We start from the raw sequence: 9,876 nt of genomic DNA, 5'->3' as shown, positions 1-9,876 counted from the left end.
CCCAACTAGTGAATGAACAGAGGATGGTCCCACAGGAAGAGATTAGGTCTTCACTGTTAAATCCAGGACGATGGTGTTTCACAGATGGTTCCTGGAAAGAGAAAGATACTTTCTCCGGCCAGGGTTGGCACAACACTTTAGAAGGCTTCGCTGGGTTGCTGGGGGCGAGGAATGTTCGGGCTAGCCTTTCTCCTCTCCATGCGGAGATGGAAGCATTACTCTGGGCTATGGAATGTATGAGAAATTTACGGCAATCTCAGGTTACGTTTGCAACGGATTGTTTTCAATTGGTGAAGATGGTTTCGGAACCAGAAGAGTGGCCAGCTTTTGCAAGTTATTTGGAAGACATCAAAAATCTGAGAGCAAGTTTTCTCCAATCAGAGATCGTTCATGTACCAAGAGCGCAGAATACAAAGGCGGATAGCCTAGCACGCAGTGTTAGGATTCAGCCGTCTTTCGTCATTCACATGGATCAATATCTCCCGGCTTGGTTTACAGAGTCTGTATGAGTTTGTAAAGTTGACGACAAAAAAAAAAAAAAACAACTTTTCTAAACAATTTTCATTTTATAGCATCTTCTTCTCAAAACAATTTTGAAGGATCAATTGATGATAATTTTGATTAATTTTCAAAACAACTTTTCTAAATAATTTTCATCTTATGGCATCTTTGTTTTTATGTTTTTATTTTAAAATATATATTTAAAATGTTATTTTTTACTATGTTTTATTTAATAAATAAATTTTATCTTTAATAAAACAATGTTTAGGTTTTTTTTAAAAAAACCTCTAAATAAAAGACTTTCATTGGAGCACAAAAATATTGGTGTCTCTTAACTAGGTCTCTTAAGTAACATTTTATACTTAAAAATCATTAAAAGATTCAAAGTGGGTTTTTGGGTCAATGATGCTATGTTTACATGCTAAGTATATGTTCTAAATTTGTAATGTTCCATTATTGTCTTCTTTCCGTTTCATATTTATCCTTTTGCGGTGAGTATAGATTTTATAATCATGACAATGTGTAGAAAATATCATTTTGATTTTTTGGATATGAAAAGCTAGAGAAGAGATGAAATTGCATAAGCGTTCAGTTTTGAACTGTATTTTATATATTTTAAAATTCACTTTGTAAAGTGAATTTATATATCTTAATTAATAAATTATTACAGCTAGTTATAAACCCAATATGGCAAAAGAATGCTCATCAGCTTCCTCAGAGGCAAAAAGCTTTTTGGGAGCTCATATCTATACTATTATTTGCGAAATAATTTTTAGTAACAGAGTTCTCACTTAAAAGTTAGAGTGGTTAATATCAATTATACCCTTAATAAATTAAATATATAAATTAATAAAAAATAAAACGAATTTGTTTTTTTAATAATATAGGTAATTAAAACTAAGAATTATCCAAAATCTAAAAATATATTTAAAAATAAAAAGATAATTCCTATATATATTATAATAAGATAATTCTTATTATATTGTGTTGTTATCTTATATATTGTATTGTTATCTTAAAATAATATTATTCTATTATAAAAATTGAAAATTAAGATATGAAATTATTTATAATTAAATATTAATAAAAAATCATTTGTATAAATAAAAATATTTGTCATATATAAATAATTTGATGTTTGATTTAATTTAAAAAAAAATATAAATAAAAAATATCATTTTGATTTTTGAATTAATAAAACATAAACTAATAAATGTTCACAAAAAATAAGTCTGCATGTGCGGACAAAGCACCTAGTTTTTATCTATGTACAAAGCTAACTAAAGTCTCGGACCTTGAGTTACTAAACTTCGTTTTCACTTTAGCAAACCGAGTTACCATAATGATTATTGATTGGACAACCAAGTTTGTCAAAGTGGTTTTACAGAGTTTTATCATAAAAAACAAATAAAAACATAACATTCAACATCCAGACAAGAGAAAAGAAGGAGGCATTGCATGACACAAGTTAATAACACGAGACAGCATTTGAGAGATTTCTAGTCGGTAGTCTTGATCTTCTGATTGGTTTTAGAATTATCCACGAAAGCCAAAGCTACCTGAAACAAACAAACAAACAGACGCAATGAATGAAAGGGTTTTCTCCACTTACGTTTCTCAAAGAAAAAAATAAAGAATCAAATTAAGGTAACGTACGTGCAGTTGCGAGAGAGATGCCAGTCTCCATCACAGTTTCTGGGAGGACCTCAGTAACTGCAAATTTAAAGCCTTCCACAGAACCTCCGCTAAGTTTCAGAGCCTCGTCCATAGCATATTGTCCACGGAGATAAAGCAAAGCTGAGCTGCAAAAACTCAAACAAGGCTTTTTAGTTAGCGCAACTGATAAAATTAAACCAGTAAACTTGGTGGGAGGAAGAAAACACACCCGTCCCAGAGAGGAAAACAATCGGATCCGGGGAAAACCCTAAGTAGCATCTTCTTGATATCATTCAGAGAGAGGGAAGTATCAAATCCTCTAACTTTCAACCTAAATATATTGCAGGAGATCGTAACATGACAAGAAAGATTCTCCACTAATAAATAAATAAGAAAGGAAAAATAAAATCAATTTACGTGTGCTGTCGGTATTCGTCTATGTCACTGGTAGGAGCAAAGAGATGCTCAAGGCTATTGTCGTCAAAAGGGTAAGCCGTAATTGTTAAGATACGTCCTCCCACGTTACTTTTTTTTTTTGAAACAAGACCTCCCACGTAACTTCCATCAAGCTTCAACGCCTCTGCTTCACATTCTCCATTAACATAGATTAAGGCGCGTCTGTTAAAAAAAAAAAAAAAACACACACACAAAGATTATTATAGACTAAGCAGCATGGCGATCAAGCTGGAGGAGGAAGAAGTCACAAAAACCTGCGATTACGACATTTGTAGTCTACGGGAACAGAGACATGCATTAACTTTATTCCACGTGATGCGAAGTGTTTTTTCAGAGCCTCTTCGACATCCTCCCTAGGAGGGGAGGTGTCGTATCCCTCAACCACCATCCTGCTAATAATACTGTTTCAAAGGATATTAACACATGATCTCTATCTTGTTAAGATATATACAAATCTCAAAAAGAAACAAAACCTGCTATTTCGAATCCCACCGTTCAATTCCAGATCCTAAAGTAAATAAGATCTAATCAGATCTGAAGAAACAACTAATTCAAGAAACAGAAAGCGATGATAAGGATCGAAGAATAATTACTTCGTCCATGGCGACTTCCCTAGGTTTCGCGTGGATTCTCAACGTGCTAATGAGTAATGACTAGTGGGTGTTATTTGTAAATATGTTTTGCAAACGCCAATTTTGTAATTAGCCTTTCGTCTGAGTCTTGAAAATCTTCTTAATGCAACTAAAAGGGAAGGATATAAGTTTACATGTTAAAGTATCTGTTGTGAATTTGTAATGTTCCATTATTGTCTTCTTTCTTTTTTCATACTTATTCTTTTGCGGTAAGTATAGATTTTATAATCATGGCAATATGTAGAAAATATCATTTTGATTTTTTTTGAATATGAAAGACTAGAGAAGAGATGAAGTTGCATAATCTTTGAGTTCTATTTTGAACTGTATTTTATATATTTCAAAATTCACTTTATAAAGTGAACTTATATATCTTAATTAATAAATTACAGCTGGTAAAAGTATGTTGTTACATCACTTTCCATAATTTTGGAAGTGTAAAAAAAATTCAGGATTATTATCTCTTTGTAATTAAATTTTCATTTGTTTCTGTGTGTAATTTAAACAGATATAAAGTTAACCAAAAAAGAAAGGACAAATCTCCAAAATAGCACATTTCTAAGTTTATATCACAAAAATAGCACTCAAAAACTAAAATGACCAAAATAGCACATTTCTAAGCTTATCCTTTGAAAATTTTAATTTTTTTATTTTTCAAAATTTGAAATCTTATCCCCAAAACCTCATTTCTCAACTCTAAACTCTAAACCCTAAACTCTAGACCCTAAACCCTAAATCCTAAACCCTAAACTCTAAACCCTAAACCCTAAACTCTAAATCCTAAACCCTAAACCCTAAACCCTAAAATCTAAACCCTAAACCCTAAACTCTAAACCCTAAACTCTAAACCCTAAATCATAAACCCCACCCTTTAACTATAAACCCTAAGTTTGTGACTTTTGATAAAACATTAAGTGTTATTTTTGTGACTTTTGACATTGAATGCTAGTTTGTGAACAAAAAATTGATTTAGTGTTATTTTTGTCTTTTTCTCAAAAAGAAACCTTGTCTTTCTTTTTGCATTTATGTCATGATTGAACCACTCATTCAGGGAAATATCATATTCACCACATGTTTCTTACTACAAATACCAAAAAATACTTTTTATTTTTTTGTTCAAATATGCTTGTCCACATGATTCTAAAGCGTTACTTAGGCAAATTTCGAAGGGAGAATTCAGTTGATGATTCTGGTCAGTCTGGGGATAGATATAGAGATGGTTGGCAACATGGGATCCAGAGGAAGCAAAATAATTTTAACTATTTGATAGCAGAAGAAGATTTTGATAAGGAAAGCGAAAAGGATTCATTCACATTTTTCCTTGATGGTTACTCTATCAATAATACATCATTCTTGCTGATGATTTGCAATAAGCTAGAGCTGTTCAATCCCAATCTCTTTCACTCGTGGTGGTGACTGTGACAGTGACTATGACTGTGGCTCCTCTCTCTACTGCTACATTTAGACTCATTCGTTTCCACCTCACAACACGCCTCTTCGTTATTACCTTTCCTTGAACTTTCACAGCAGCTCGACTCACAATGCCCATCGCTCTTCACTTTCAAGCTAGCTACTACGGGATCAGCACCAGCCCTTGAGCAACAACCTTTGACCGAGATGTCCAGCCTTATCTCCTCCAAGTTACCACCCTCGTTGTGACAGCTTTGTTTCACCTCGTCTTGGTCTGGTTGCTTCTTGTCACCACAACACCTTGATTCACATCTCTCTCCCACAATCATCACATCATCTTTCTGTTTCTTGTCACAACAACCAGAGTGACCATGGCCCTCACTGGTTTTATCTAGTTTCATCACTTTCTCCTGATTCTTCTTTCCACAACAGCCTGACTTGCAATGCTTCTCATCACCCCTCTTGGGTAACAAACCTGCTTCCATGTCACCAACAACATCACCTTCACCTTTCTCCACCCTATGACATTTCCCTCCAGGAACGTGCGTATCCCTAAGCAACAACATGCTATTAAGAATCACAAGCAAACAAGTCCCCACATCCGCAAGCACAGCCGCCCAAATCAAAGGGTGACCAGCAAAAGCCAAAGCAAGAATCGCTCCTTTCATAGTAATAGACAAAACCACATTCTCCACCACTTTCCTTTTACCCCTACGCGCAAGCCTTATCGCTTGCGGTATCCTCCTGATGTCATTAGACATCAAGATTATATGACCGGTCTCTGTAGCAAGCGCAGAGCCGGACACGCCCATCGAGATGCCAATATCAGCTGTAGCCAAAGCAGGCGCATCATTCAAACCGTCTCCCACCATAGCCGTTGGACCTTCTCTCTTAAACTCTTTGATGATTTGGGACTTGCCTTCAGGGAGAAGCTCCGCATGAACAACGTCCATAACGTTACCTAGCTGTTCTTGAGCATGCATTGCTGAAGCTTGGTTATCTCCGGTTAACATTGCAGTTTTGATTCCCATAGATTTGAGTTCTTTCATCGCTTGAGCTACACCTGATCTACAAGCATCCGAGAGGTTGAAAACTCCGGCTAGTGTCTCTCCAAGATAGACGTATCCAACCGTCTTTCCTCCTTTAGTATCAACATCTATATCTGGAACTGTGCACATACACCAAAACCAAAAACCTTTAGAGAGTAAACAAGAACCCAAAACCTCAATGATCTAAAACATCGCATTACCTGATGAACACCCAGCTCTGGAAGCAATTCTTTTGTTCCCAATATAGACTTCTTTGCCATCAATCTTCCCAAAAATGCCTTCTCCTGGAAAGTTTTGGTAGTCTTCAACAGATTCAGGCTTAGGTTCAACAGAGACAGATTTTGCATAGTCCAGAAGTGCAGCAGCCATTGGATGGCTTGACTTGCTCTCCACGCTTGATACCCTAACAGAAGTCACATTCCAAAACTCTCAGGAAAATTCACAAAGTATCTCACTAAAGTGGTTAAAATATCTAGGCAACTGAAGAAGAAGATCTATCTAGACTATGAGAATTATTGTCATGTGTCCGATAAAAGTATTAAAAGTCCGTCTGATATTGTTGGACTGGGAACATCTACTCTAATTTATTTTGAAACAAGATCAGTTTGGTATCGCTAACGTGTCATAATAATGTTTGTCCTCGGTGGTCTCCAGGTGTGGAAAAGACCATTAGTGTTTCATTTTCGTTATGTCTTACTTGCCAACGATGTAATATGTTCTAAATAAGTTTTAATAAAACAAAGTGTTAAGAAAAGTGGTTGAAAGATGAGAATTAGATGTTTCTCACCAGTAAAGCAACCTGTGCAGGCTTATATCTCTGGAGAGTGACTTGAAATCCATGACTATGAACTCGCCTCTAGTGATGGTCCCAGTTTTGTCAAAAGCAACGGTTTTGATCTTGGCTAAGGTCTCAAGATAATCAGCTTCTTTGATCAGAAGTCCTGATGTTGCTGCTTTAGTGAGGGCACAGAAACTGGCTACTGGTGTTGAGAGAATAAGGCCACAAGGACAAGCACTTACTAGCACAACTAGGGCCAAGTGCAGCCAATGTTTCATGTTGTGAACCTTTAATGCGAATGGGATAACCACAAAACAGAGCGATATGAGGATGATCGCTGCATGCAAGGCAAGAGAATATGAGGTCTCAATCAAGAACATCAAGAACTTGAAATCAGTTTCTGATTTGCTTACTAACCTGGAGTATAGTACTTAGAACATTCATCTATAAATCTCTGAGTTTCTGTTTTGCTGTTCTGAGATTCTTCCACTAGCTTTGCCATCTTAGCAACCACACAATCCTCAGCTAGAGCAGTGGTTTTCACAGTTATGTAACCATTTAGATTGATGGTTCCAGCCCAAACAGTTGAATCTCTCAGTTTAGGCACAGGGAATGCTTCACCAGTCAAGGTTTTCTCATCAACCTCACAGTTTCCATCCACAACAACTCCATCAATAGGTATGGTTTCACCAGCTTTGACAGCTATGACAGTGTTGATTTTGAGCTCATCAACTTCAACTTCTTCTCCAGTCTCTGCTATCACTGCCTTCTGTGGAGCTAGACTCATCAGTGACTGCATCACCGCGCTTGCCTGGAAATTTTATTTACAGTAAAACCAATGCTTGAATCAATCAATCACAGTATTTTTGGAAACTTGCATGACAAGAAAAGGAAAATGGTGGAAGCAAACACCCTATAGCTAGCCCTAGACTGGAGCCATTCAGCTATTGTGAATAAGAAGACAACTGCTGCAGCTTCTGTGTAATCTCTCATACCGAGTGTTGCTCCCACTGTTTGATACAAAGAAGAGTATTATTAGCTTTAAAGCCTTAAATTCATATTTTGAGTAATTATTTGACTTTTAAACATTTTAGCTTCAGAATGAGCAATTATTGCTAATCTAACGTCCATTATGCCTTTTTAGAAATAGAAGAAACTATATTTTAAAAATGGTTTTAGCGAAAAACAAAAGTTGCAAGAAAGCAGCTTTCATTTTTTCTTTTTCTTTTCTTCTTTTCTTGTGATTTCAAAGTACCATTAAAAATGCCAAATGCAGAGGAAAAGAAACACAAAAACTACCGAACAGAACTTCTATATGTTGACCATTATATTCTAAATTGACCCATCACAATGTTATATAGACCCATACTTATATCTACCATCTACTATAACCTTTTTGATCAACAGAGGTTATAGTAGATGGTAGATATAAGTATGTGTCTATATAACATTATGATGGGTCAGTTTAGAATATAATGATCAACATATAGCAGTTTTGTTCGGTAGTTTTTGTGTTTCTTTTCCTCTGCATTTGGCCTTTTTAATGCTACTTTGAAATCACAAGAAAATATTCACCATCTACTATAACCATTTTTTTAAAAAATATTCACCTTAGTTAATGTTGTAAGAATTGTGATTCGCATATAAGAAAATTGGAGACTCACTCCTCATAAATCATAGCACTTCTTAATTTAGGGTAAATAACTAAGCAGAAAAGAAGCAAAGAAAAGCTTAAAAAAAAAAGAAGCTAAAACATTACCGGTTATTACAACAAGAATGTTGATGTCGATTCTAGCCCTTGCAATGGATGCTACAGATTTAGCTAGTATTGGATATATTCCGGCGACGGCGGCTGCAACGGCAAGCCAACGGAACGGAGAGTAAACGTATTTGAAGAATGAAAGGAGGAGAAGTAAGCCGGAAACCACCGCAAATGGACTTGGCCATTTATTTTTAAAGTTGGTTTCTCCTGTTACCCTCACATTTGCTTCTAACCTAGCTTGGTTAAGTGCCTTAACTGCAACCATGCACATAATTATTTAATAAATTAAATACATTAATATGTGTTAAAAAAAAGTATTGCATTGTCTTTCTGATTTAATGGAAAGATAATGTTTTCAGTAATTATACAAAAGGAAAAAGATATAATAAACGTTAGTCATGTGAATGATGCGTTACGCAATAAGCTCACAAATATGACGTTTGCAACGCCAAATCGATCATTTTTTTGAGTGGGACATTTATTAAAGTATGATACAGAGAAAAAGTATCTAGTATACAAATTAAAATATGAGAATATTTTTTTTTTGTCAGAGCTTTACCAATGTTGAACTGGGAGATGATGAGGCTATCATGGACGACGATGACGGTTCTTGACGGCACGATGACAGAATACTCCTTGACACCGTCGAGAGAATTGAGAATATTCTCAATCAGAGGAACCTCAGATGTACAGCAGATTCCGAGAACATCAAAGTAACTCTTGGTCATCTTCTTCTCGTTCTTGGTCGCCATTTTTTTCTGGTTTTATTGATTCTGCGAAAAACTGTGAAAGAAAACGAAAGATTATGAGAATATATTACTTGTGGGTTTTGTTTATTTGTTGAATACGATTTCGTGGCTGGTGATATAACAGAGAAGCAAGAACGTTTTGGGGAATGCACGTAACGTGTTTCGAGAGAAGATGGGTGATAACATTGTCTTTATGTTCACTCTACACTTGGCGGAAACAAAGGAAACAAAATTTTGGGGAATGAGTTTTGAGTTTTCCCTTACCGAAACTCTTTATCATTTCAAAAAAAGACAAAAGATTAAAGCTGATAGATCATTGCAAAGGTATCAAAATATTATTTGTAATATCATATAGTGATTAATCACTAAAAAAATTAGAAAAAGAAAGAGTCACAAAAACAATGCGAGAGAGAAGGGAGAAGAGCGTTTCGAAATTCGTCATGAAATGTTTGTGAAGCAGACAGGAAAAGTAGAATACCGGAGATGGAGACAGAGCTAGCAGAGAGGGACAGATAACAATGATCAGACCGGTTTAGTTTGGTTTAATTCGGTTTGTGTACTTTGATGTAGAGATGATGATTTGAGGGTGAAAGAAGATGTAAGTGGCGGTTGCTTTATATAGGCAAATGTGTTAAAAGTGGGATTTAAAGATCATTGGTGGTTTTAGGTAACTTATTTATCATAATAATTAGGATAAGACTTGCGCTATGCGCATGATAAATTTATATGAAAATTATTTAAGAAATATCATATGAAAAAAAAACTTATGTTATTGATCGAATTAATATATTTGGCCCTTAAACATTTTTTTGTTAATTACATAATTTGTTTACTAATGAACTGATCTCATTTTTAAAATATTTTAGATCAAAAAATTATTTAT

General features: G+C 35.1%; 2 protein-coding genes across 4 annotated transcripts; both read right to left on the bottom strand.

The window, feature by feature from the left end:
• Positions 1 to 1,794: 1,794 nt before the first annotated feature.
• Positions 1,795 to 3,317, bottom strand: LOC106301664. Its single transcript, XM_013738120.1, has 7 exons — positions 3,207 to 3,317; positions 3,087 to 3,121; positions 2,868 to 3,014; positions 2,575 to 2,775; positions 2,387 to 2,488; positions 2,158 to 2,303; positions 1,795 to 2,060 (listed from the first exon to the last, which is right to left on the bottom strand). Exons 1-7 carry the CDS (start codon positions 3,213 to 3,215, stop codon positions 2,038 to 2,040), a joined length of 663 nt encoding a protein of 220 aa, XP_013593574.1. The 5' UTR covers positions 3,216 to 3,317; the 3' UTR covers positions 1,795 to 2,037.
• A 1,172-nt stretch (positions 3,318 to 4,489) lies between these two features.
• Positions 4,490 to 9,614, bottom strand: LOC106316494 (cadmium/zinc-transporting ATPase HMA2). 3 transcript variants are annotated; one of them, XM_013754427.1, is made up of 8 exons: positions 9,472 to 9,614; positions 8,804 to 9,027; positions 8,242 to 8,499; positions 7,395 to 7,492; positions 6,900 to 7,293; positions 6,492 to 6,819; positions 5,905 to 6,107; positions 4,490 to 5,823 (listed from the first exon to the last, which is right to left on the bottom strand). In XM_013754427.1, exons 2-8 carry the CDS (start codon positions 8,994 to 8,996, stop codon positions 4,646 to 4,648), a joined length of 2,652 nt encoding a protein of 883 aa, XP_013609881.1. In that variant the 5' UTR covers positions 8,997 to 9,027; positions 9,472 to 9,614; the 3' UTR covers positions 4,490 to 4,645. The 3 variants fall into 3 exon arrangements, with proteins under 3 accessions (XP_013609881.1, XP_013609995.1, XP_013609936.1); XM_013754541.1 differs by lacking the exon at positions 9,472 to 9,614 and adding an exon at positions 9,151 to 9,457; XM_013754482.1 differs by lacking the exon at positions 9,472 to 9,614 and having other exon boundaries at positions 8,804 to 9,144.
• Positions 9,615 to 9,876: the final 262 nt, after the last annotated feature.

The sequence above is a fragment of the Brassica oleracea genome, chromosome C1, assembly GCF_000695525.1.
Source record: "Brassica oleracea var. oleracea cultivar TO1000 chromosome C1, BOL, whole genome shotgun sequence".
Taxonomy (NCBI): Eukaryota; Viridiplantae; Streptophyta; class Magnoliopsida; order Brassicales; family Brassicaceae; genus Brassica; species Brassica oleracea.
This window is presented reverse-complemented; position numbering and strand designations above follow the sequence as displayed.

Coding starts and splice junctions, on each gene's coding strand:
- LOC106301664 (XM_013738120.1), bottom strand. Junction 2,489..2,574: donor GACGAATACCGACAGCACAC/GTAAATTGATTT, acceptor CAATATATTTAG/GTTGAAAGTTAGAGGATTTG. Junction 2,061..2,157: donor CATCTCTCTCGCAACTGCAC/GTACGTTACCTT, acceptor TGTTTGTTTCAG/GTAGCTTTGGCTTTCGTGGA.
- LOC106316494 (XM_013754427.1), bottom strand. CDS start 8,996: ATGGCGACCAAGAACGAGAAGAAGATGACCAAGAGTTACTTTGATGTT. Junction 7,493..8,241: donor CATTCTTGTTGTAATAACCG/GTAATGTTTTAG, acceptor TGTATCAAACAG/TGGGAGCAACACTCGGTATG. Junction 6,108..6,491: donor CTGCACAGGTTGCTTTACTG/GTGAGAAACATC, acceptor GACTTCTGTTAG/GGTATCAAGCGTGGAGAGCA.